The following is a 26,455-nucleotide window of genomic DNA, read 5'->3' on the forward strand; positions in this document are numbered from 1 at the left end:
CTACAACTACCGGAACTGTACATTTACCTATCATTAATTTCTTTAATATAAATAAATACACCATAATTGTCGGTAGTTCCAGCGTTAAAGAACAATTTTTCTCGATGTATTCGTTCGTTGTCCAGTTTAGAAAACTCTAGTTCGTTTTTAAGTCCTCTACTCGTTTGCCAGTCGCTGTTGCACACTCTGTACCCAACTTGTTCAGAGTCTCAGAGGCCTCAGCGTGAACTATACATTTACCTATTATTAATTTCTTTGGTACAAATAAATACGCCATAATTGTCGGTAGTTCCAGCGTTAAAGAACAATTTTTCTCGATGTATTCGTTCGTTGTCCAGTTTAGAAAACTCTAGTTCGTTTTCAAGTCCTCTACTCGTTTGCCAGTCGCTGTTGCGCACTCTGTACCCAACTTGTTCAGAGTCTCAGAGTCCTCAGCGTGGACGCGAGGCGAGTGGCTTTCGCTCGGAATGGTCCTGTCGGGGAACATCAACTAAATCGGGGTTTCAGACCACTTGCTCCCCCACGCGTTAAAACCATAAAAGTTTTCGATCGGTTCTGGCCCCCCGATAACGAGTCCCGAGAGCTATGTTCTTCGGTGGACCAGCAGGTGTTGCAGCACTAAGAAGGCAGGAGGGGATGGTGGCGTCGAAACGTGTTGCGGCACCGCGACGCCGTAGCGTCGACGACCCTCGTGTTGCGCGCGATTCGCGCGGGGCGGCCACCAGGCCACGCTCGATACCCGCTGCGGCAAAACCATCCGGTCCCGCTGGTAGCGAGCTCGACCATCGTCGCGTCAGTGGTGGGAGCAACCTCTGTTTTATTTCTGTCTCGCGTGTCCCTCTGCACCGGGGCCAGGGAAGACGCAATCGGGCAAAGCGCGAGCGTAGCGCGTCGGTACGCCGCGGCGACCAGTCACCAGACCGTGCAATCCTCGCGTACGTTCGTCTTCCGGTACCGCGACACCGGTGCAATCGCCGCAGCAATCGCCGCGATGGAGGACAGCTACACGGTGCACAGACGTCGCAAAGCGGCAGCGAGAAGGCGCGAGAAGACGCCCGACCCGTCCTCGAGGAACCAGCAGCTGGTCGAGACGTCGGACGACGAGGAGGAGGCGAGGCGCGCACGAATGGAGAAGATGGCGGACGACGCCGAGAGAGCGGAGCAAGAGGCCAGAGTGAAGACGGAAGAAATCGAGGTGAAGAAAGAGAAGAGGAGCCCGTCCAAGTTGGTCGGCGCCGTGGACGAGAGGGCTTCCGTTTCGAGCGGCTCGCAAGCACGTGACAACGACGCCCAAGATGAGACTGCGCAGCCGGTAAGGAAGGAACCGAAACTGGGGGACGCCAAGAAGGAGGGTACGCCGGGGGAGAAGCCCGAGGAGGGCCCGGCCAGAACCAAGAAGACGGAAGGGGACGGAACGACCGACCCTAGAAAACTGGAGAGACGACCGAAGAAGAAGTCGAGAGAGAGGGTTGGCCGATTCAGTCAGTCCACCGACTCCAGCGAGGCGGACGAGAAACTGGAGAAGCATCACAGGAGGACCAAGTCGCCCGAAGGCGGAAAAGTTGGAGTGAAAAAGAGCACCGCGAGAAGGATCGTCGGTGACCTCGACGCTGCCAAGAAAGACGGCGTCGAGAGACCGCCTAGGGAAAAGAGGTCGAGCAAACAGAGGCTCGAGGAAACGGACGGGCAACCGAGACCGGAGAGGAGACGGTCCATCAGGCACAGCCAGACCGACGACACCGACGAGGATCCGAAAATGAGGAAGAGCGAGAGTTTCCCGAGGCAGGCGACCGAGGAGCTGCCCATCAAGAGATCCGCCTCCGACTTCAAGAAACAGATCATTCCCCTGAGCAACGAGTCCCTCATAGAAGATTTTGCCAAGGCTCAGAGAGAATACCTGAGAAGGGAGCAAAGTATTCTGGACCCAGACACGCCTGACGTTTTTGAGGACGCTCGAGAAGAGTCGACGCTCAGACGAAGGAAGTTCAGCGTGCCCCTCGCGGATACCGAGCAGGAAAGCATCGAAAAGTCCATCGAGACGTCCGAGAAGCTCGAGAAGAGATCCTGGTTCCATTGGTTACCCTTCTTCCGCAAGAGAACCGTAGAGCTCGAGGAGCAACCGGTGATAACGGAGCCGGAGCTTCCAGAGAAGGTCACATTTCTGGACTTCCTGAGAGCTCTGAAGGACGTGGTCTCGGAATTCAAAGCTTTCGTGTCGCAGAACCCTAGGGAGACTAGGATCATGAGAAGCCTCAGGAACCGTTGCTTGTCGGAGCTGATGCTGGTGATGATATATTGCGGTCTGGGTGCCTTTATCTTCCGGTTCACCGAGGGGGCCTTCGAGGCCTTCTACAAGTGCGGAGTCAAGAGGGTCAAGCGGGACTTTTTGGACAGTTTGTGGAACTACAGTCACAACCTGAGGGAGGACGATTGGAAAAGCATGGCCCGGAAGAAGCTGATGGAGTTTGAGGAACAGTTGCATACCGCTCACGAGGCAGGCGTGCAGACGTACAGCGGCCAGAGAAGCTGGTCCTTCCTGAACGCCGTCCTCTACTGCTTGACCGTTATTACCACCATCGGTGAGACGACGCGTTACAGGGACAAGGATACTCGTAGTTTTAGGGGGAACCGGGAGTCGATATGGTAGCCGTAAAAACGTTTTACGAGAAGCCAGTATTGATTTTACGAGAGGCAAAATACAGCTATGCTCTGATGCTGGCGACTGTCGACTACCACACTATCGGTGTTAGGTTTCGATGCGCGCGCACCCTACAATGCGAGGGAAAAACGTTCACGGGAAACAGGGAATTATAGGTTACGTCTTTCGATCGTAATACTATGAAAAATACTTATCGTCGCAGGCTTATTTATGCGTGCCTACAGGCAAAACAAAATGGCATATAATGGTACGAAAGTACGAGCACTCGAACGGTCGCGTTAATATTAACCACGAATTTTAATATTCGTGGAATCTGCATAAATTCTTTAATATCTCCCAATCGCGAGATTTAATTAAAGGTTTTAACCGGAATTCAATTTCCAATCGTTGATTTCAACGAGACATACGAGCGTCATAATTAATTGCTGGATAATTAGCGTGATCGACATTGATGCATCGCGTTTGATCTAAACTGTTCACGCGGATGGTCAACTCGGAAACAGATTTGTTTTGATCAACGGCCACATCGCGCCAATTACCTCCTGTTATCCGAAACGGGACGCGATCGGTTTACGACCAAACAACCGCCAAATTGTATCACTGAAGCGGCTAAAGTTACCAGGCCAACTCCCACCCCTACACTTAGCGCCTCTAAATCTATTTTTTATCCCATTTCAGTGTAACGAGTCTAAATCGACTCAACGATCGAACGCTCGCTACTATCAATTATTTATCATCTTTTTTTTTTTATTACTAAGATAATATTTCACGGATGATGCTTTCCTGGCTTGTACTGCAACGGTAAAATACGCTATTTCAATATGATATTAACAAATATAGTATCGTTGGGATGGACAATTTTTAAGCGATCCAAGAAATCCCTGTGACTTCGTTTAAAACTTTTTAATCGTCTTTGCCTATAGAATTTTTAAAGATGCTTGATTTTATTTTAGGATACGGACACATTTCGCCCAGTACCAGCACCGGAAGGGCCATTACCATTGTTTACGCAATCTTCGGGATACCGATGTTTCTGATAATACTGGCTGACTTTGGCAAACTGTTCACTCGCGGTATAAAGTTCCTGTGGGCGTTCGTTAGAAGGCTGTACTACACAGGAAGCTGCCGAAAAGTCCGTCGAACTGTACCTGTACAGGTAAGAAATCTTTCCAACGACTGCTGATAAGATTCTAGTGGGCAAAATATGACGAAAATCAAGAATAGTGATTTGTTAATCGAGGCTTTGTTAAAAAGTTATTAACGTTTCAAGTTACGCTTGTAGAACGGCAATCTGCGTACAGTTGCGCGCATCCGATAGCGTGCCCGTTCTACAGGCGTAACTTTAAACGTTAATAACTTTTTAACGAAGCCTCGATCAAGAAATTAGTATTCTTGATTTTCGTCTTATTTTGGCCTCTAGAATCCCCCAGTAAAATTTTTCCCAGAAACTAACGACAGCCATTAGACACTCAAACATCAGGTTTCAAACACTATCAAACCTTAGCAAACACGAGTTTGGAGTTTGGTATTTTCCTCTAACGAAATTTTTATGAAAAAATTCGATACTTGTGAAACTTTAAACGTTAATAGCTTTTCAACGAAGCCTCCATCAACAAATTGCTACTCTTGATTTTCATCTTATTTTGCCCCAAGATGGCCGATATTCCTACGTATGGTAAATATTATTTAACCACGGTTCAAGTATTCGTTGACGAAAAATCACACGCTTGCTATAAAATGGAATTTCCCCAATTTCTCTATTTTCTTTCCCCCGTTGTTTGTTGCCTGGTTCTCAGTTTCTTCTACAATTGTAACTGTGAACCGCAGGAAGTGATGAAGGGCGTCCAACTGGTGTACGACCTGGCAACATTCAGGAGGCCGTCGCAAATAAATCCAGAGGATATCGACGAGATGCAAAAACAAGCGCAACAATCCCAAACGGTCCTGAACTTGGACGGGAACGTCCCTGACACGCCAGGCACGCCAGCTATGTCGGCCTTCGCCATTGACGACGAGTTCAATCTGCCCATCTCTTTGGCCATCTTCATCCTCCTCAGCTACATCTTCATCGGTGCCACGCTGTTCTGCCTGTCGGAGGGCTGGGGCTTTTTCGAGAGCTTCTACTTCGTCTTCATCTCCATGAGCACTATCGGCTTCGGCGATTACGTGCCAAAGGTGACCAACGTCTTCTACAATTAGCACAGCACCGTTATCGAGCTCATTTATGCGCCCCTCTCAGATATCGGATCGTTTCGTCGCGACCAGAGACCGGCAACAATTCGTTCGAATAACGGATAACAAATACCACCGACGTAGCTGCGCGCCTCGCCGTCTGATGTATCGAAATTACGGATCGTAGTACGTTTAACAGTGTTATTAAATAAACAAACACCGATCGAGAGACGAATATCCAATAGATCGAGGAACGTGACATAATTTATCTTTTATTCGTTATTCTAGATACGTAAGAACTTTGCCCGTCTCTGGTTGCGATCGGTACAATAACTTTCCGACTAATTTCAAGCATCTTCATTTCAATTTGGTTCCGCAAACTTCGAGAATCGAGGAACGCTGGAAGAACTTTGCGTTTCGTTTGCAATTAGCATTTGCTTCAGATCCGATCGAGATGTCCGATACTCCTCCTTCCCCGAATCACAGACGAGCTATACGAGTAGACCTTACGCCTTGTGGATTTTCATGGCCCAATCTGTTGGCCGAAAATTCGATCATTTTAGCGACCTCTTCTCATGGATGGCGACCGGTTGAGAAACTATTCACTGAATTAGTAGTGTGCGTAAATACACATGAGTTTACTATGGAAGGGATTGAAAAAGGTAAACTGCCACTCCCCCACCTACGTACGCTAATGCATAGCCACCTTGTATATGAGTTCTGACGCTTTGTATAGCTCCGGGGATTCGAGTAACAAGTAGTTAATTCTAATAGTCTTCTATAATAGTGAATCTCTTTCATAGATATTTATTTCTAAAGTAGAGCTCCTAGATACCTACGAAAAAGTACTAAACAACATTTCCGTACAGCGTCAAATAAATTTATTAAAAATCAAAAATAAATTTAGTAGGTACCGAAATTAAAAAATTTCAAATCATTCTGAAAAAATTATTTTTGGTTACGGGGGTCAATTACAATCATTTTTTATGAATAGACATACCCCTGAAATCCTACCCACTTTCTAGAAAAAAATTCGAAAATGGGTGAATTTTTCAGCAAAATTAAAAAATTTCAAATCATTCTGAAAAAATTATTTTCAGTTGCGGGGGTTAATTACAATCATTTTTGGTGAATACACATACCACCGAAATCCTACGCAGTTTCGAGAAAAAAATTCGAGAAGGTGTGAAATTTTACGACGGAAAAAAAAAATTTCAAATCGTACTGAAAAAATTATTTTCAGTTGCGGGGGTTAATTACAATCATTTTTGGTGAATACACATACCACCGAAATCCTACGCAGTTTCGAGAAAAAAATTCGAGAATGGGTGAAATTTTTCGACAAAATTAAAAAATTTCAAATCATTCTGAAAAAATTATATTCGGTTGTGGGGCTCAATTACAATCATTTTTGGTGAATACATATATCCCCGAAATCCTACGCAGTTTCGAGAAAAAAATTCGAGAAGGTGTGAAATTTTACGACGGAAAAAAAAAATTTCAAATCGTACTGAAAAAATTATTTTCAGTTGCGGGGGTTAATTACAATCATTTTTGGTGAATAGACATACCCCCGAAATCCTGCGCATTTTCGAGAAAAAAATTCAGAAAGGGCAGAACTTTAAACATTAATAACTTTTTAACAAAGCCTCCATCAATAAATTCGTATTTTTGATTTTCGTCTTATTTTGGCCTCTAGAATCCCCCATTAAAATTTTTCCCAGGGGTGACCTGTATAAAAAATCCTAACGATTTTATTGTAATGGGGCTTTAGTGCCCCATAAAAATGGGCTGAAAAAATACATTGGATGTAAGGTCTACTGGTGTACCTCGCCTGTGCCCGTATATCCTCGTGAGCATTATCGAGCATTATGACAATTAACTTTTTTCCTTGCTTTTTTTTCACGGTGGCGTTCAGATGGTAAGCTTTGAAAAACCAAACGTTCATCACAAAAAAAAAAAAAGTAAAAAAAAAAAATAAGAACAGAAACAAATGTACATCACCGTATACACTATTTCGTACGTGCTTTTCGCATAAGTCTCACTCAGCACAGTTGCACGTGTTTTCTTAGCGACATTAAAATCCGTCCGATGCGGATTCATGCATAATCTGACGCGCAAGACATTAACAGATTGATTGATTGGTTGATCTAGCATCCCATATACATGATGTGTTCGATAATATACCTGGTGTTCGGGCTGGCACTCACGTCCATGTGCATCAACGTCGTACAGGTACGCGATAAAATATTATCAATCATATCTTTAACAATTTTTAGTATTAAAAGCCCCATTAACAGTGTTTAATAGTACTATACATCGTAATATACTTTTTGTATTGTCATTAACACCCAATTAGCAGGCACAGCTTAAAATAGTCCAGCATATATTTGATAAAAGAATGTTTAACTACCCCGATTGAATTTACATTTCGCTGATAATTCTACGCATTAATTTCAAAGTCTACGTCTCGTGACCAGTTAATTTAAACTTAACATACATATTGCCATCTATTTGGTTAGGTAAAGCATGCAAGTTCGTCAGTTTTTCTTATACTACTATATCAGTCATACAACAGGTATCTGATCCTAACAATATCGGGTGAAAATATAGAGGGCAACGTTAAGTCTAAGAAGAGTATTTTAGACCCAAGAGTGCGCGGAGTTTTTTTAAAAATGACCAAAGTATAGCAACGATTATAGCTAATATTATCGTAAATTAAGTAGGTCTATACTTTCAATGGAATAAATTCTCATCCAGTCCGGTAAAAAATAGTACAAGCTCTAAAGGTGTCGTGAACGGTCTTCTAATTTTGTTAATTAAAAATTTTTTTTAACGAAAACGCTGCTCACTCTCGAGTCGAAAATGGTCGATAAGACTTAGCACTGGGCTTCGTTCCCCATATTAATTTCTGTGATCGACGCACTAGGTGATGCTATCGGACTCGTTCAGGCAGGCAAGCCAGAAAATCGGCGCGACGATCGGTTTCGAAATCGCAGAGGACGATGGATCCGTGCACCCAGCGGCACCGCCACCGGTCGAGGTGGCGGATGTCCACGCCATTGTGAAAGAGCCCGAAAGCGACGAGAAGATCGCGCCCAAAGCCAAGCAAGAGGACGTCGACTTGTAAGACGAGCCGCCGTTAAACGTTCCCGCTGATCCATCGCGACGTTCGCGCAACGAGAGCAAACGATACGCCCGTGTTGGCCTTAAAATGTAATCGTCCTAAAATCGTAATCGCTTAACGGAACACGCGTGTCGAAATCGCGCCAGTTATCAACGTATGCAAGAGTATATTGGAGTGCATCGAGGAGGATCGAGATCGGTGACTGAATTTGGGCAACGTTTGCGTACGCATCTTGCTCGAAAAAACGTCTGTTTATTCATACACCTCGTGGGAAGCATAAAGGAAAACTCTCGTGACTCTGCGCGCGGCGAACGAACCACCTATCGCTGAGAGTTTCGTAACTCGGCCGATACGCGGCACCGTAGTCGCTACAAACGCACCTAACTACGAATTCCTTCGTGTCTGGTATGAAACCACCTTTGGAGCGTCTCGCTAGCAAGACCATTAAATTGATAATAAAAATCGTACAGATTTTGTTACATATACAGCGGTTTCTGATAAAAAGTATCCCAGGAAATTCAACTCGCGTCAAGCTTACGCTTATACTTCATCGTAATTATTTAAGCGAGCGACATTGCACACGAACAATCAATTTGCACCGAAACATTGGAGCTGTCGGATCGAGCTCGTATTTTAACGAAGCAAAAGAGTATGCAAAGAAGGAAAATGCAGTGCTGCCCTCTATCCATGCAATTGAATCAAATTATTACACTCCGATAGCTTTCCCTAAGTTCCAACGCGTCGTGTTAAAATCTAAATTTCGTTTCTCCCTCGGGCTCTTCGAATAGACGACCATTCACGCTGAAACAACGTAAACAGTGGAGGGGATGATTCAGATTTATGCAATAAGCGTGGCAGTACTGTATCGCGACTACGCATATACTCTCGCCAAACGCCTGTGGGCCAGATCTTGCGATTTATTTCTCGTAGCCTAGTGTCTATCGACAATAAACCTACCGAAACTCGTATTTTGTATATTTTCTAGATTACCATGTTTGCTGTTTGAGCTATCGTTTAATGGTTTCTTTTTAAGTTCCTTTTATATCGAGTATCGTTGGCCTATTATAGCTTTTGGCCTATACCAGCGTTTTTCAAAGCTGTGGGCGTCTTACGATACAAAAGGGGTAGGAACCGGGGGGGTAGAAAATTTGTAATATATAAAGATGCGAATAACTCAAAATTTCTTTCTATTAACCCCAATCCTACCGGTATGTGACTTTGGGTCACGTACCAAATTTCAATGTAGGTAAATTTATACATGGTGTTCGGCCAACCCTGGGAAAAATTTTAATGGGGGATTCTAGAGGCCAAAATAAAACGAAAATCAAGAGTACCAATTTGTTGATGGAGGCTTCATTAAAAAGTTATTAACAATTAAATTCAAAAATTTTAAATCGTTCTGGAGAAATTATTTTTGGTTACGGGGATCAATTACAATCATTTTTTGTGAATACACATATCTCTGAAATCCTTCCCACTTTCGAGAAAAAAATTCGAGTAGATACTGAAATTTTTCGACGAAATTAAAAAATTTCAAATCATACTAAAAAAATTATATTTAATTACAGGGGTTAATTACAATTATTTTTGGTCATTACACATACCCCCGAAATTCTACGCTGTTTCGAGAAAAAAATTCGAATAGGTGGACAAATTTTTCGACGAAAAAAAAAAAATTTCAAATCGTTCCGGAAAAAATATATTTAGTTGAGGGGGTCAATTACAATCATTTTTGGTGAATAGACATACCCCCGAAATCACACGCGTTTTCGAGAAAAAAATTCGAATAGGTGGACAAATTTTTCGACGAAAAAAAAACAATTTCAAATCGTTCTGGAAAAAATATTTTTAGCTAGGGGGTTCAAATACAATCACTTTTGGTGAATAGACATACCCCCGGAATCTTGCGCATTTTCGAGAAAAAAATTCAGAAAGGGCGGAACTTTAAACGTTAATAACTTGTTAACGAAGCCTCCATATATTATTTTCTATTCTTGATTTTCGTCTTATTTTGGCCCCTAGAATCCCCTATTAAAATTTTTCCCAGGTGTAGCCAAACACCCTGTATACTAATGATATTTTGTGTATTGTTAAATTATAGAATACATAAAATGCCATTGCTATGTTACTTTTCTTACAAACTCTATAGTAACTTAAATTTGGCACGTAATCTAGAGTCGCAAAAAAATGTGTAATAAAACTAATTTATTGGCTCGTTACAATTTGCACAGCCGTTCGCCTTTTTCTTTTCGCCTCGCCGCCATCTTTTTTTGTCTCCTCGCGCTCTATTATGATGCGTTCGTGTTTTTAAGGTCGACGACTATACGTGACAATGGAGAGAGGAGATAGCTATGCGTAATAACTTGCATACAATGTACATATTCCCTTACATGTTCGATTTATTTTCAAGTCCCTCGAGATTTTCTAACACAGTTTTATGTAGACAGAGTCTTCAGGTTTCAGATTTTTCAAGCTTTTAGTCTTTAATTTAAACCTAGAGTACCTGTGAAAGGTCAATATATTGGTCATCAAAACTTATTATTATTTTAAACCACTTATTTTGGGAGCATCAAATTTTTAAAGCTTCTACGCCTTCGACAAAGTTTAGGAGCCACTAGACTATAAGACTGTAAGTTCTGTGCGAATGTGTTTCGTCTATACACGCGTGATTTCATTGTTGCATAACCCTCCAGTTGCATTCGAGAAACGTACGTTAAGAATATGTATTTTTATGCTACGAACATGAGTGTATTTAATTCCAATGATTCAGTACGTGTGTCGAGCTCGATGCAGCGTTCTCCAATCTGTTCACGTTTTATTTAAAAATTTTATGTACCGATAGTTGTCTGAATACATCTCGATTAGTAAAACAGTTTATTCGGCACAAATCTTAGCCAAATGATAAATCGAATACTTTATTCAAAATTACTTTTAGAAAACAAGACGAGAAGAAAAATACAAATATTCATTGCAACTTACTAAATGTAACTACTAAAATTTCAAAATGGTTGGAGAATGCTGTTTCTTGTAAATAAGAATAAAGTATGTTTGACGATAGAACTGGAGCGTTAAAATAAATTTCCGCTATTGGAAGAGAAAAGAAACTTGTGCCTTTGTAAGAATGAACTGTGCTATTTAAATTTTATCAGATACGATAGGGATTCCTGTATGCAGTTATTAAATTATGATCAAGAAATAAAGAAAACCAATTTTGCAGAAATATGTATGATTGTTAGTTAAGCAACAGGAATACTTCTTTCTTCTTATACAAATAAGAGACAGGTTGCTTTGTGTCTATAAAATATCTTTGCAATTTTATTATGCATTATGAATTCACATTACAACGAACAAAGGACAGGTGAAAAAACAAATTACCAGAAACGAGTACTTCTTATTATTACTATAATCATAACAATGATACCTATGAACTTTATAAATAAATGATTCAGATATTGGCATCATTTCAATTAGATAACCTTACTCTTCTCAAAGCTCCTTAACTACTAAGAGATATTTCAGCATGGACATTACGCGGTATACCAAGTGGAATCTTGGGTATTTGATCTACTTTAAGCTACATATTTATAGTCCAAAAGGCAATGAATATTTTTATATACGATAAATATCAAGCATAGGTAATAATTTGTCACTCTATAGTAAAGATAACAGTTAATAAAATAATACTCTGCATCTTATCAAATGTGTTGAAACATAAATTTCCAACTTATCATAGGTTTACTGTTTTATTTGTTCTAAATATTACATGAAATTTTAGCATCACTTGTCATGTCATTCTTATAATAATAGGATGATTAAAATATTTAAATTATATTCTCCGAAACATTATTTAAAATTACAAAAGTCTTTAAATCATTATGTTTATTGCTCAAATAACGAGTAGCATGCCTCCTATGAAAATGGTTGTCTGCAGATTGGACATATCCCCTATGAAATGTTTGAAGCGACAATATAAAATTATATACCAAACGAAATTAATGAACCCTCAACACGTAAGATAAGGTAAAATAAGACTTTATTCCTATAACGTACCTCATCGTTTGTCTGCATGAAAATACCGATACAATTTCTATGGAAAGTATGTTTACAAGGATTCAGGGTTAGGTGAGAATTAGGCAGCATTATCTCTAAACAAAGGGCACATTCGGCTGGTTTGTTTTTATATTTCTCCTCGCTGAGAACAGAAAAATGTTGTCTTTGTACAATCAACGATCAGTCTCGATTAATAATATCGCATGCTTATGTTTTTAAACTACTTACTGGTCCCAACTTTTGTCAACACCATACGTGTGATACTTATGTTCATTGTGCTTGTTTACCTTGCAGCTAGTAATCAAATAATACAAAGCAGTAGCTATCCCAACGCCAACAATTATTAATTGATAAGACATTTTCCGTCATTGACGGTTAACACTTTAACCGTAAAATACTGATCACTGTTGTCGCGTAGCGTACGTCTCCCCACTCTGGCTCCTCGTTCTTATATTACGAACAGTTAGTTACTAGATTGCGAAAACCTTTCGCAACGTCACAAAATATTATAACCATTATGTTCATTCACGAATGATTATTATATCCAATCACTAAGTATAATATTTAGTTTTATTCATGAATTAATCGTTATGTGTATCAATTGTTAATCATTATATTCATTTAGGTCTTGTAAAAATTCATAGAAATTAGTTAATTAATGTAATAGAGTTTAAACTCGTGTAGGATTAAGAAATATAGATTTTATATACCTTTGAAGCGAGATGGACGTGGGATATTAGCACAGTGCGATAGTCAGTAAATAAATCAAAGAATGTTATCTACATCCGGCAGAGGTGACCAGCGGAGCACGAAAACGTTTCTGAGCGCTAAGTTTCAGCCGACGACTTCTGATATTACAAGGGGAGTCCCCTTGAGGGACTGGACCACAGGGAAAGGTCTCCCACTCCGACACCCGAATACCTATGCCAGATCGGCACGCCACCCCCGGAGGAATATTAAACCAAGTAAGTCTAGGGAAATCGTTTTTTACCTATGACGACGGAATCTAGACGTAACACTATCACTGAAGATTCGTCAGTGACAAATGAATGAACCAGAGATGCCAGACGGTGAGACGGAGCTTCGTGGTTTTATCGCGGTAGTTCCGTGGCGCAATGATCTCGAGCGCGACTATGCCACCGAGTATGTTACTCTGACTGTACTCTATGCTCTTCGTTTTACAATTGACGTGCTTGATTGGTTTTACCACGATACGTGCCGTGCTTTTAATACAAAAATACGATCACGTTTAATAAATGTTCACGAAAAAGAAGGAACAGAGAGGGTAAATATTAACTATATAACAATACGTTTATTTGAATGCCACGTGTCGGTATTTGACATTCTTGGGAATATGAATATTTTTAAGGTTTCGGCATTTGTTTTTACGAATAATTTCAAAGTAAAAACTAAGTAATATATATTTATAGGAATTTAAGAGAATCCGTTTTTCTCACAATCACCAGAACTTGAGTACACGATACGTGTACTCTATGGCTGTTTGCCCACCAGGCGTATCGTCACAGAGTAACATGCACCGTTAAGCACGTGTACAGAGGTCAGCGTTTTGGCGTCTTCTTAGTGACAAATTCCTAGTGACTTTCGCCCCTCTGCGTTTCGCCGCGAAATTGACAATGCCTTGGAAAACTTTTGATCAATCTATCCACTTATGAATAAACGGTAAGTACTTGGGTAAAAATATTTAAAAAATTGTTCGTATAACTTATACAGGGTGTTCGGCCGCCCCTGGGAAAAATTTTAATGGGGGATTCTAGTGGACAAAATAAGACGAAAATCAAGAATACCAATTTGTTGACGGAGGCATCGTTAAAAGGTTATTAACAATTCAATTCAAAAATTTTAAATCGTTCTGGAAAAATTATTTTCGGTTGCGGGGGTCGATTACAATCATTTTTGGTCATTAGACATACCTTCGAAATCCTACCCACTTTCGAGAAAAAAATTCGAAGGTATGAAATTTTTTGACAGAAAAAAAAATATCAAATCGTTCTGGGAAAATTATTTTTGGTTGCGGGAGTCGATTACGATCATTTTTGGTGAATAGACATATCCTCGAAATTCTGCGCATTTTCGAGAAAAAAATTCAGAAAGGGCGGAACTTTAAACGTTAATAACTTTTTAACGAAGCCTTCATCGACAAATTGATATTTTTGATTTTCATCTTATTTTGGCCTCTAGAATCTCCCATTAAAATTTTTCCCAGGGGTAGTCGAACACTCTGTATTGTACAATGACGAATATACAGTATACTCTTCCATTAAATTGTATTCAGATGGAAATTTGCATCGACTGCCTCGAATCAGCGCGAAACGCGATCGAGGGTGGTGCAACGAGGCTCGAAGTCTGCGTCTCTTTGGCCGAGGGTGGTTTGAGCCCGACTCCCGGTCTCGTAAGGAAAATCAAAAGCTTTTCGCCAGTACCCGTCTACGTGATGCTTCGATTACGCGCCGGTGGCTTTGTGTACACGAAAGAAGACATGGATGTAATGTTGCAAGATCTAGAAATCTTGAAGGATCACGGCGCAGACGGTTTCGTGTTCGGAGCGTTAACGTCGAGCAACGAGGTCGACGAGGAATTTTGTAAGAGCGTTCTGTCCGCCGCTGGTCCTCTACCAGTTACTTTTCATCGAGCTTTCGACGAGGTCAACGACCCCATAAAGTCATTGGACACCTTGATAAAGCTCGGTTTCGAGAGAGTCTTAACTTCCGGTCAGAGAGACACGGCCGAAGAAGGTCTCGAGTTGATAAAACGGCTCGTTGAAAGGGCTCAAGATAAGATCGTTGTTATGCCAGGTTCCGGAATCACTAAGGATAATATTCTGAAAGTGAAAAGCGTCACCGGGGCGAAGGAATTCCACGCTTCGGCTAAGAAGAGGGTGGTTTTCGGTGGAGGGAACAGAATTAAAATTGGCTCGAGCAAGGAGAATCGCGCAATGGTGACCGACAGCGAATTAGTTAGAAAAATGGTGAACGTTCTAGCGATCCGATCGTGATAGTATACATGTTTAAGCCGGGGTATTGCCTTGAACTCGCGAACCTGTTTCTTGCGTAACGAATCGATGAATTTCACTCGTAACGATCAATCATCTAACACCTTTGACACCGACGACGCTCTCTCGACATTTCAGTTGTAAACCTGGTACACTAGCATTTTATAAAATTTCAAAATTAACGAGCATCGATTATTCGTATTGAATATTATTAGAAAGGTATCTATGGTTCTTTTGCTCGAAGAAGTCGACGAGAATCTGTACGCTCGACGATTTTCTAAACGCGAAAAAATATTTGGGACTTGAAAATAAGTACGACAAATTTGTATTCTTGATTTTCGTCTTATTTCGGTCTCTAGAATCCCCCATTAAAGTTTTTCCCAGGGGTGGTCGAACATCCTGTATAACAACCGAGTCGGTCGAGTACTTGTGAGAGCGCGATCCCTCTGGTGGCGAGCATGGGAGGCGACGCCACACGACTATTTTAGTAATCGGTTGTAATAGGCCATTTTAAAGTAAATTATTATTAGTAGCATTGGTACCGACTATTCCAATATGTATGTGACAGCGATTTGCGTTTGCAAACGCTGCGAATTTATGAGAGAAATAATCTCGATTCACGAACACGGTCAACCAAGTGTGAAAGAATTCGAGGTTGCACCTGTGAGTAAACTTGATCGCTGTCGTCGCGAGGTGACCGTGACAAAAAAGAAAATGCTTGTTAAAGTAATCATCGATGTTTCGCAACAACTTTTCTTTTTTCCGTGACGTAATTTTGCATACAGATTATAGAAATTAGCAGAAGACTCGACGAAGGAAAAAAGAAATGTACGTCTAGCGTCCATTATTTTCTATTACTCACGGCGCACGACCTCGATAGGCTTCGCCTCTCGGTGTACAAAGCACAATCTTTATTTCGCTTATTCTTCCCATCAAAGGCCATATATTGTAAATAAATAAATAAATCCGAGAAACGATCTCTTTTCGAAAATTGGAAATCGCACGTTAGAGGAAATAGTCGTAAACACTGCGTACAACAACTTTCGCTGAAACATTTTTTTCTACAACTAGTTTATTAATAAATTCAGGCGATACCGTTAAAATGGCTGACTCTGTGTAAAATGCAAGTAGGTCTTGATCGCTGAACGACGCGCAGCAACGTTGCTTTTAAGCCTTTCCCTAAACGCGAAACACGATTCGTAATCTACGAAACATTGAATCTTGAGAGTAACGCGAAATTAATGCTCACGCCCGACGATGATTTCTCCAGATTAAGATTGTTATGGGCAAATCGGAAAATAGAACCTGGGGAATATTAATTAGCGACTTAAAAGTTTCCAATCGTCGTGTAAGGTTAAAGAGAAGAGAAGAAAATAGTGGAGCCTGATTTCGAAAAGTAAAAGGAGACGAAGAACGAAACGCCAAGATACATTTTATTTAGAACTGTAGCGAACGGCGAAAGAATGTTTCGGTTTTCAGTGAGAATGCAATCGATCGGTGGTTTTACGCGTTAAATCTAAATACATATTCCAATAAGCCCATCAGATACCATTATCATTCGCGTTCAAATTGTAATGACTTCATGGTACGTGTACGTAGATGGAATCTGCGTTACGTGCTAGAAATTATGCATGAGACAAGATTGCCTATTCCGTGCAGTCGCGGAGAACAGCGTACGATCGTTGGATGATTCAGAACCGATGAAATTATCCCGCGATAGTTCTCGGAGTCGAGATCTCCTTTGGAGAGTCCGTCTCGTTCGATTGGACCGGAAGCGTACATAACGGACACGGAATAGAATTAGAATCGCGATCAACGCGTAATCGCAAATGGTCGGGGAATCTCGGTTAGCAAGGATCCCTCGTACGCGGAAGATGATCGACAAATTAACTTCTTACTGCTCATATTTTTCGGGTTAACCAAGAATGATCAATCTTTTTTATTGGATTTGTTTCTAAAAATGTGGTTTTTGTTCATTACAATGTTGTATCTAAGGTATAATTTAGAGGAAAACAAATATTATCATCCCTTAACACGTTGACGCCGGCGCCGATATTCAGAGTTTTCTCTGAGAGGCGGCGCCCGAATTCACGTTCTGTTCTGTGGGGCGGCGCAGCCACAGATTACGCTGTTTCAGCACGTTGAAAATCTTTCAACTTTGACCTCAATTTATAACAAAACTACGAAAGCTATACGATTCCTGTTGGATTCAGTGAATTCCGTAGACTTCAACTAATACATTGTATTGCTATAGTTTCCAAGATCAATTTGCATATACCTGCAAATGTTAAGTAAACCTGACGGGACAATTCTGTAAACATTTTTCTATAAAAAACGTTCATAGCGCCAACGCCTTCATAGCCCACCTAAAGTAATTTGGCAACGTCAGTACCTCTACCTTTGTAGAAAAATCACACATATGTTTATAATATTGAATTGTTGTGTTTATAATATTTAATAGTTATGTTTTTAATGTTCAATGTCTGTTTATAATGTTGAGAATTGAAAAATAAACCTATTTTGTACCACCTATTTTGTGAAATACAAGTGTGACCCACGGTGATGCACGCCGCCCCACGGAACAGCCACGCGTGACCCACCGGTGATGCACGCCGGCGTCAACGTGTTAAACCGTTAGATTAAACAAATATCGTTAAGGGGTTAAGCGACTCCGCCCCACTCTAGCGACGGGAACAAGAAGTTTCGTGGATTGGTAACTGTCACAGTGAGAACCACTGGTTCGGAGTATGCGTTGGCGGCGCGATGTTGCTCGACTGGCCAGCCAGAGGTCCTCGTCTGTCGCCTCCACTCTCGCGGCGGTCAGTGCGAGGAAGACGTTCAGACGGCTCGGGCGTTCTGATCCACATGCACTCCGCTGTCGTCCTTCCATCTCTCCGTGCACGACGACGCGCACACGGTAAACATCAAATACATCTCCCTATTCTCGTGGCGATTCTCCCGTGCTTCCGTCAGCTCCGATTCTTCGGTTTCGCGTGGAAGAACAGTGAACGTCGGTCGACGCGAGATTCCGTCGATTCGAATTCGCGTTCGTTCGATAAAACACGCGTGTGTTATCCGGGACAAGTTCCCCCCCTCACACGTGCCATTTTATACGAGCGCGCGTAAACATCGGCGGATTAATTCGAACCGAGAGCGATACAGAGGTAACTTGGCCAATCTTTTTAAAATAACCGCGCGATAGATTTTTAAATCTCGAGGAAGCAACGCGTTCGACTTCGCGTTCTAATCCGTAAGTTCGAACGAAACTTGTTGCACGCGCATTTACGGCGTTCAACGTATCGATCCGTTTTCGGGGAAACTCGTATCGAATATCGAACATCGATCGCGACGTCGGAACGTGGATCTTTCGTACCGACCGATGGGAAGCAAATTAGAAAGCGTCGGCCAAATGGATTTTATCGAACGTTTCTTTTCGACGAATTTTTTTCAATAGAAATTTTTAGATACAAGCCTGACGAAGTAGAGACGACGTTTCTAAATAGAAATTGGTGAAAATGGTCGGAGCGTACGTTGGTTCCTTGGCCTTAAAAACACGGTTCGCTTCGAAAACCGAGAAAGTCATCCGTCGGATGAACTCGCGTGATTTACGATGCTCTCGACTCGCAGGCAAGTTTCGAGCGACCTACAAACATATTTTCCCATTTAATCTCGCGCTGCACCTTGGTTCCCTCGGTAAATTATACAGGCGATGGCGACGGTGTCCTTTTCGTCCGTTTCTAAGGCGTGCAAAGGCGATAAGGAGGATCGAGTTACTCGTAACGGTGCTTTTGGTTCTTCTGCGATCGTTTCCGGCGTCGAAAAGAGAAGCAAAATCCCGACTACTTTTACCTGTTTACGTAACACGAGACGGAAAAGAATTTGTCGAACGGACTGAATAACAATCGGAACTTGTCGTGCGATGCATACGCAACACTTTCACATAACACCGAGACACCGCATAAATTGCATAAATTCGTGCGGTGATCGAGCCACACGAGTTAATTTATCCAGACGATGCATTTTTTCGAATTTTGGTTCTTCTTTCGAATCGTACGAAGATCGTTGGTGTTCTTTCCGACGACGAACCCGACACCATTCCAGCCGTCGGTTTAGCGAGCCACGGGAATGAAATCCTACGCGATAATTATCCGGCACGAGATCGAGGCAACGAGGTTTCTTCGTTTCGATGCGATTCTTCGTTTTGCTTTGTTTCCGTACAATTTTACGTTCGTCCGAGGCTTTTCTACCGTTCACTATTAAATCGCCTACAGTCTTAATTATTCATTTATACGAGGTATGTGGCCACCCCTGGGAAAAATTTTAATCGGGGATTCTAGAGGCCAAAATAAAACGAAAATTAAGAATATCAATTACTTGGCTGAGGCTTCGTTAAAAAGTTATTAAAGAATTGAATTAAAAAATTTTAAATCGTTTTGAAAAAATTAGGTTTAGTTGCGGGGGTCAATTATAATCATTTTTGGTCAATAGACATACCTTCGAAATTTTATCCACATTCTAGAAAAAAATTCGAGAAGGTGCGAAATTTCTCGACAAAATTACAAAATTTCAAATCGTTGTAAAAAAATTATTTTCGGTTGCGGGGTTCAATTACAGTCATTTTTGGTCGATAGACATACCCACGAAATCCTACCCAATTTTAAGAAAAAAATTCGAGAAAGTGTGAAATTTTTCGACAAAATTAAAAAATTCCCAATCATTCTGGAAAAATTATATTCGGTTGCGGGGTTCAATTATAGTCATTTTTGGTCGATAGACATACCTTCGAAATTTTACCCACATTCTAGAAAAAAATTCGAGGAGTGAAATTTTTTGATAAAATTAAAAAATTTCAAATCGTTGTAAAAAAATTATTTTTAGTTGCGGGGGTCAATTATAGTAATTTTTGGTCGATAGACATACCCCCGAAATCCTACCCATTTTCTAGAAAAAAATTCGAGAATGTGTGAAATTTTTCGACAAAATTAAAAAATTCCCAATCATTCTGGAAAAATTATATTCGGTTGCGGGGTTCAATTATAGTCATTTTTGGTCGATAGACATACCCCCGAAATCCTACCCATTTTCTAGAAAAAAATTCGAGAATGTGTGAAATTTTTCGACAAAATTAAAAAATTCCCAATCATTCTGGAAAAATTATATTCGGTTGCGGGGTTCAATTATAGTCATTTTTGGTCGATAGACATACCCCCGAAATCTTACGCATTTTCGAGAAAAAAATTCGCGTAGGGGGACAAATTTTTCGACAAAATTAAAAAATTTCAAACACCCTGTATATTATATTCATAATATTCATATATGAATATATATATAAATTATTCTATATGAACATAAGATATGATATATGAATATAAAATGTGATATACTAATATGATATTCATTTATATACTATAGAATATATATAGAAGACTGACTCATTAATGCAATTGTTGTATGTATAATGATTAGACTGCGGATCTTTATGGAAATTCAGATTTTTGTAAACAGAATTAATGAAACAGGAGCTTCGTAGAGGATTGTCTCGATATCTGTCTAAATATAATAATTCGTATCTTAAAGTATTTCCCATATTTTTCCATATTAACTGCATTTTGTAGTTTCTGAGAGAATCAAAATTTTTTATAAATGCATAAACATCCCCAGTTTACTAACGACACTTAAACGATGAATTATAAATCGAATATAGACACTCTCGGAGACGATGGAATATATTCTTTTGATAGATTTATAAAAGGAAGACGGAAATAAATTTATTTGTCGCCTAGTCACGACCTCGATAACAACTTGTATCAACATCGAGCAATCTTTGCTTTCGACTAGTCGTTAACCTTGCAAACGCTGACCAAAATGTCCGATTCCGATGTATTCCCTTCCGAGTTGTCGCAAGGTCGGGGGACCAGGCGAGACAACGTCGAAAGTAGGATCGAACGATTTGATTTTTGTATCGATTGGAAACGAGAATCGATAGATGTAATTTAACGATAACACGACGTGGAATATTGTATATGGAATGGAACGGGACGTGGTATTATTTTTCTACGATAAACGATAGCGAGGCCGTAGCAAGTTATTGCTTCCAGCGGAGACTGTTGCGTTTGTAAAGCAGCTCGGACAGGTATATACGTTGCCACTCTCCAATGGCAACTGGTAAAGTCGTCTTGCTCGAAGAGAACACGATAAAGAAACGATCCAGATTTACGCCTCCTCCGTCTCTGATCAAAGGACGCGAATACACACGTTCGCGATTGCACTCACGATTCGCTACGCGGTGCCCTGGAATGCGATAATTTTTTACAAAAATTTAATTTATGTACTCGAAATTATCGATAAACATCAACGCAGAGATACGTTTCGCGTTTTAACGATAAACTCACGGCCATTCGTTGCGTGTATTTTTACTGTTACATTAAAATGCAGTTTTTTCTTTTAATTACAGCGTATTATTCGTATCGTTATATTAATCGAACGTAGAGTGCTAACAAATCATATTTACGGGTTCTGTAACGTTGAGTTTCGAACGCTGAACGCGTAAAATCGACGTTGTTCCGTGAAGCTGGTGTTAATGGTGGCCAAGAGCAACGAAATGGACGCTAATCGTTCTCTTTGCAGTGATCGTTAACGGGCGTTGGGCCGACCAAGGTCTCTTCCAGACGCGTTAATTAATCAGTACCGCGGATCTGACGTGGAATATTAAACGATCGAGAGTGTCGACCTCTTCCTGCGAGCATTTTCGTGGCGCTTCCGGTCGAGCCGATGAAAGCTCTACTTTCTTACGCGGTCAACGACGCGTCGCCGCGTTTCTTTCCGACCGGGGACACACAATAGACCTTCGATTACGAGCACAACCAGAGACACGCTGCTTAACAGTTCCTCACCTCCCACGCAATCGATAGTAGCGTAACCACAGCTCTCCTCTCGACAAAAACTCTTTATACAGGGTGGTCGGCCACACCTGGGAAAAATTTTAATGGGGGATTCTAGGGGCCAAAATAAGACGAAAATCAAGAATATTAATTTGTTGATGGAGGCGTCGTTAAAAAGTTATTAACGTTTAAAGTTTCGCCCTTTCTGAATTTTTTTCTCGAAAATGCGCAGGATTTCGGGGGTATGTCTATCCACCAAAAATGATTGCAATTGACCCCCCCAACTAAAAATAATTTTTTTGAACGATTTGAAATTTTTTAATTTTGTCGAAAAATTTGTCCACCTATTCGAATTTTTTTCTCGAAAGTGGGTAGGATTTCGGGGGTAGGTCTATTCACCAAAAATGATTGTAATTGACCCCTGCAACTAAAAATAATTTTTTTGAACGATTTGAAATTTTTTAATTTTGTCGAAAAATTTGTCCACCTATTCGAATTTTTTTCTCGAAAGTACGTAGGATTTCGGGGGTAGGTCTATCCACCAAAAATGATTGCAATTGACCCCCCCAACTAAAAATAATTTTTTTGAACGATTTGAAATTTTTTAATTTTGTCGAAAAATTTGTCCACCTATTCGAATTTTTTTCTCGAAAGTACGTAGGATTTCGGGGGTAGGTCTATCCACCAAAAATGATTGCAATTGACCCCCCCAACTAAAAATAATTTTTTCAGAACGATTTGAAATTTTTCAATTTTGTCGAAAAATTTCACACCTTCTCGAATTTTTTTCTCGAAACTGCGTAGGATTTCGGGGGTAGGTCTATCCACCAAAAATGATTGCAATTGACCCCCCCAACTAAAAATAATTTTTTCAGAACGATTTGAAATTTTTCAATTTTGTCGAAAAATTTCACACCTTCTCGAATTTTTTTCTCGAAACTGCGTAGGATTTCGGGGGTGTGTCTATCCACCAAAAATTATTGTAATTGACCCCCGGAACCAAAAATAATTTTTTCAGAACGATTTGAAATTTTTGAATGTAATTGTTAATAACTTTTTAACGAAGCCTCCATCAACAAATTGGTATTCTTGATTTTCGATTTATTTTGGCCTCTAGAATCCCCCATTTAACTTTTTACCGTATTTAAATTTATAATAAATCAATTATTCCCATATTTCTTTTCTTTTTTTATTCATTCATTTATATCGGATGCTGCTTCCTTTCGATATCGATCGATACTTCGATCTTTTATCTTCGTGCAAATTAATATTTTTATTAATAAAATTAATAAAACGGAAGCTTCGTAGGGGATTCTTTCAACCCCCAAAATATAATAATTCCTATCTTAAACTATTTCTTATACTTTTGCGCGTTAAAATTTCCCATAAACGTATGAATATCCGCATTAACGATTTAAAGCGAACGATCGCCGGGAATCTCGCCAAGAAAAGGAGAGTCTTTTCCTCGACACTTTCACCCAAACCGCTATTTTTCAATACTCTTACGATTCTGAGGGGGGGGGGGGGGGGGGGCAAATACATTTGCAACTCAAACCCTCCTTTCTATCGATGAATTATATCATTTTAGATTCGCCGCTTATCGTGGAAATTTTATTTATCTTTTTTACCAAAGTACGCTTTGGTAAAATCGATCGAGTTTCGAACTTTTAGGTAATTACGATGCTGTAACCGGGCCTCATTGGTCGCGACTGTTCGCTTTTCTATTCGTTTCGCGACTTGGCGAACGATGTTCCGCGCTCCACCGACGACGATCTCGATCGCCGGCCACCGTGACGAAATTCTCGCTTCCTCGAAGAATTACGATTTCTAGGAATCCTCGGGGAACATTCACGCACGATAATACGATGGAATCTTCGTTTTCATTATTTTTTTCAATGTCCTCGACGCGTTAGAGACGATCTTTTAGTTTCACGTTACTTCGTAGTGTAGCGTGGCGCTATTGGCGGGCTAACGCCATTTTCTATTCGACTGTCGGATCGTTCTACACCACACGCTTTCTTCGCAACGACCTCGACACGCACGCACGGGGACACCAGCCGCTGCTGAACGATTCCAGTTTCAATCGAATTTTAGTTGAATTTCATACTCCGTTCGGAAACTATTTGCCAATATTTCCGTGTCTTTGCGAAATTACTGGTTTTCGGGGCGACGCGTTTGGCTGCGTAACAACGGAAACTTGTTCTCCCGCGTCGCGCGTTCGGACAAATATTTGCATTGTAAATCGCGACGCGCCATCGACGCTGCTGGAAAGTCCTACAAATAATGGCTGACGAACCTTTCGCGTTGCGTCAACGTTACGGAACAGCGTCGTTAATTTGGTTCGCCTTTTTCCTTCCTTCCACGGCCGTTAAACGAGTCTGGCAGTTAACTGCAAACTAACTTAATATCGGAAGTAAATGCTATCGAGTGTCCTGCGTGTGGCAAAAATAGTTTGAAAATTTTTTAAATTGCAAATAATAATATTCTTGCTATTATTAAATGGAAAGGGCCTTGGAACGATGTTTCAATTAACTGCAACCTAACTTAATATTGGAAATAAATGTTATTTGGTGTCCTGCGTGCGGCAAAAATAATTTGAAAATTTTTTAAGGAGAAACTAATAATATTCTTGCTATTATTAACTGGAAAGGGCTTTGAGACGATGTTTCAATTAACTGCAAACTAAGTTAATATTGGAAATAAATGCTATTGAGTATCCTGCATGTGGCAAAAATAGTTTGAAAATTTTTTAAGTTGCAAATAATAATATTCTTGCTATTATTAAATGGAAAGGGCCTTGGAACGATGTTTCAATTAACTGCAACCTAACTTAATATTGGAAATAAATGTTATTTGGTGTCCTGCGTGCGGCAAAAATAATTTGAAAATTTTTTAAGGAGAAACTAATAATATTCTTGCTATTATTAACTGGAAAGGGCCTTGAGACGATGTTTCAATTAACTGCAAACTAAGTTAATATTGGAAATAAATGCTATCGAGTGCCTACGTGTGGCAAAAATAGTTTGAAAATTTTTTAAGGAGAAACTAATAATATTCTTGCTATTATTAAATGGAAAGGGCCTTGTGACGATGTTTTGATCCGATTTTCCTTCGTTTTAAGTAACTAGAAACTAATTCGATACCAATAATAAGTGTATGGCGTCACTTCCCATGTTCGCCACCAGAGGGACCGCGCTCTCGCAAGCGCTCGACCAACTATCCTATATCCTGGCAGAACCTGCTTACTAATGGGTCCACTAGCAGGTCCAGACCACTAGTAAAGATGTGAAAATAAATGCTATCTGGTGTCCTGCGCGTGGCAAAAGTAGTTTGAAAATTTTTTAAATTGCAAATAATAATATTCTTGCTATTATTAAATGGAAAGGGCCTTGGAACGATGTTTCAATTAACTGCAACCTAACTTAATATTGGAAATAAATGTTATTTGGTGTCCTGCGTGCGGCAAAAATAATTTGAAAATTTTTTAAGGAGAAACTAATAATATTCTTGCTATTATTAACTGGAAAGGGCCTTGAGACGATGTTTCAATTAACTGCAAACTAAGTTAATATTGGAAATAAATGCTATTGAGTATCCTGCATGTGGCAAAAATAGTTTGAAAATTTTTTAAGTTGCAAATAATAATATTCTTGCTTTTATTAAATGGAAAGAACCCTGAAGACTATGTTTCAATTAACTGCAAATTACTTTAATATCGGAAATAAATGCTATCGAGTGTCCTGCGTGTGGCAAAAGTAGTTTGAAAATTTTTAAAATTGCAAATAATAATATTCTTGCTATTATTAAATGGAAAGGGCCTTGGAACGATGTTTCAATTAACTGCAACCTAACTTAATATTGGAAATAAATGTTATTTGGTGTCCTGCGTGCGGCAAAAATAATTTGAAAATTTTTTAAGGAGAAACTAATAATATTCTTGCTTTTATTAAATGGAAAGAACCCTGATGACGATGTTTCAATTAACTGCAAACTACTTTAATATCGGAAATAAATGCTATCGAGTGTCCTGCGTGTGGCAAAAATAGTTTGAAAATTTTTTAAGTTGCAAATAATAATATTCTTGCTATTATTAAATGGAAAGGGCCTTGGAACGATGTTTCAATTAACTGCAACCTAACTTAATATTGGAAATAAATGTTATTTGGTGTCCTGCGTGCGGCAAAAATAATTTGAAAATTTTTTAAGGAGAAACTAATAATATTCTTGCTATTATTAACTGGAAAGGGCCTTGAGACGATGTTTCAATTAACTGCAAACTAAGTTAATATTGGAAATAAATGCTATTGAGTATCCTGCATGTGGCAAAAATAGTTTGAAAATTTTTTAAGTTGCAAATAATAATATTCTTGCTTTTATTAAATGGAAAGAACCCTGAAGACGATGTTTCAATTAACTGCAAACTACTTTAATATCGGAAATAAATGCTATCGAGTGTCCTGCGTGTGGCAAAAATAGTTAGAAAATTAGTTCGCGAGAGAATAATAATATTGTTGCTATTATTAAACGAAAATGACCTCGAGACGATGTTTCATCCA

General features: G+C 40.0%; 4 protein-coding genes and 1 long non-coding RNA gene across 10 annotated transcripts in view; 3 read left to right on the plus strand and 2 right to left on the minus strand.

The window, feature by feature from the left end:
• Positions 1-26,455, minus strand: part of LOC143346136 (uncharacterized) — a 74,905-nt gene that overhangs the window by 21,213 nt on the left and 27,237 nt on the right. The gene's annotated exons all lie outside the window — the stretch shown is intronic.
• LOC143346123 (uncharacterized) lies at positions 521-11,547 on the plus strand. 3 transcript variants are annotated; one of them, XM_076773902.1, is made up of 6 exons: positions 821-2,579; positions 3,613-3,815; positions 4,487-4,834; positions 6,986-7,066; positions 7,761-9,200; positions 10,006-11,547. In XM_076773902.1, the coding sequence occupies exons 1-5, from the start codon at positions 992-994 to the stop codon at positions 7,959-7,961; spliced, it is 2,421 nt and encodes an 806-aa protein (XP_076630017.1). In that variant the 5' UTR covers positions 821-991; the 3' UTR covers positions 7,962-9,200; positions 10,006-11,547. The 3 variants fall into 3 exon arrangements, with proteins under 3 accessions (XP_076630019.1, XP_076630018.1, XP_076630017.1); XM_076773903.1 differs by lacking the exon at positions 6,986-7,066 and having other exon boundaries at positions 811-2,579; XM_076773904.1 differs by lacking the exons at positions 6,986-7,066; positions 7,761-9,200; positions 10,006-11,547 and adding an exon at positions 6,750-6,971 and having other exon boundaries at positions 521-2,579.
• On the minus strand, positions 11,683-12,859 carry LOC143346135 (uncharacterized). Of its 3 annotated transcripts, none has more exons than XM_076773935.1 (4): positions 12,719-12,859; positions 12,237-12,635; positions 12,009-12,150; positions 11,683-11,903 (listed from the first exon to the last, which is right to left on the minus strand). In XM_076773935.1, exons 2-4 carry the CDS (start codon positions 12,365-12,367, stop codon positions 11,868-11,870), a joined length of 309 nt encoding a protein of 102 aa, XP_076630050.1. In that variant the 5' UTR covers positions 12,368-12,635; positions 12,719-12,859; the 3' UTR covers positions 11,683-11,867. The 3 variants fall into 3 exon arrangements, with proteins under 3 accessions (XP_076630050.1, XP_076630051.1, XP_076630049.1); XM_076773936.1 differs by having other exon boundaries at positions 12,237-12,455; positions 12,719-12,851; XM_076773934.1 differs by having other exon boundaries at positions 12,237-12,493; positions 12,719-12,851.
• LOC143346131 (copper homeostasis protein cutC homolog) lies at positions 13,166-16,694 on the plus strand. Of its 2 annotated transcripts, none has more exons than XM_076773922.1 (3): positions 13,166-13,293; positions 13,439-13,688; positions 14,302-16,694. In XM_076773922.1, the coding sequence occupies exon 3, from the start codon at positions 14,302-14,304 to the stop codon at positions 15,019-15,021; it is 720 nt and encodes a 239-aa protein (XP_076630037.1). In that variant the 5' UTR covers positions 13,166-13,293; positions 13,439-13,688; the 3' UTR covers positions 15,022-16,694. The 2 variants fall into 2 exon arrangements, with proteins under 2 accessions (XP_076630037.1, XP_076630038.1); XM_076773923.1 differs by having other exon boundaries at positions 13,475-13,688.
• The window catches only part of Snu (ABC-type transporter snustorr), a 72,565-nt gene continuing 63,914 nt past the window's right edge, over positions 17,805-26,455 (plus strand). Inside the window, exon 1 of the mRNA XM_076773901.1 lies at positions 17,805-17,935. The gene's annotated coding sequence lies outside the window, so the exon portion shown is untranslated. The remainder of the gene's footprint in view (positions 17,936-26,455) is intronic.

Source organism: Colletes latitarsis, chromosome 10 (genome assembly GCF_051014445.1).
Source record: "Colletes latitarsis isolate SP2378_abdomen chromosome 10, iyColLati1, whole genome shotgun sequence".
Lineage (NCBI taxonomy): Eukaryota > Metazoa > Arthropoda > Insecta > Hymenoptera > Colletidae > Colletes > Colletes latitarsis.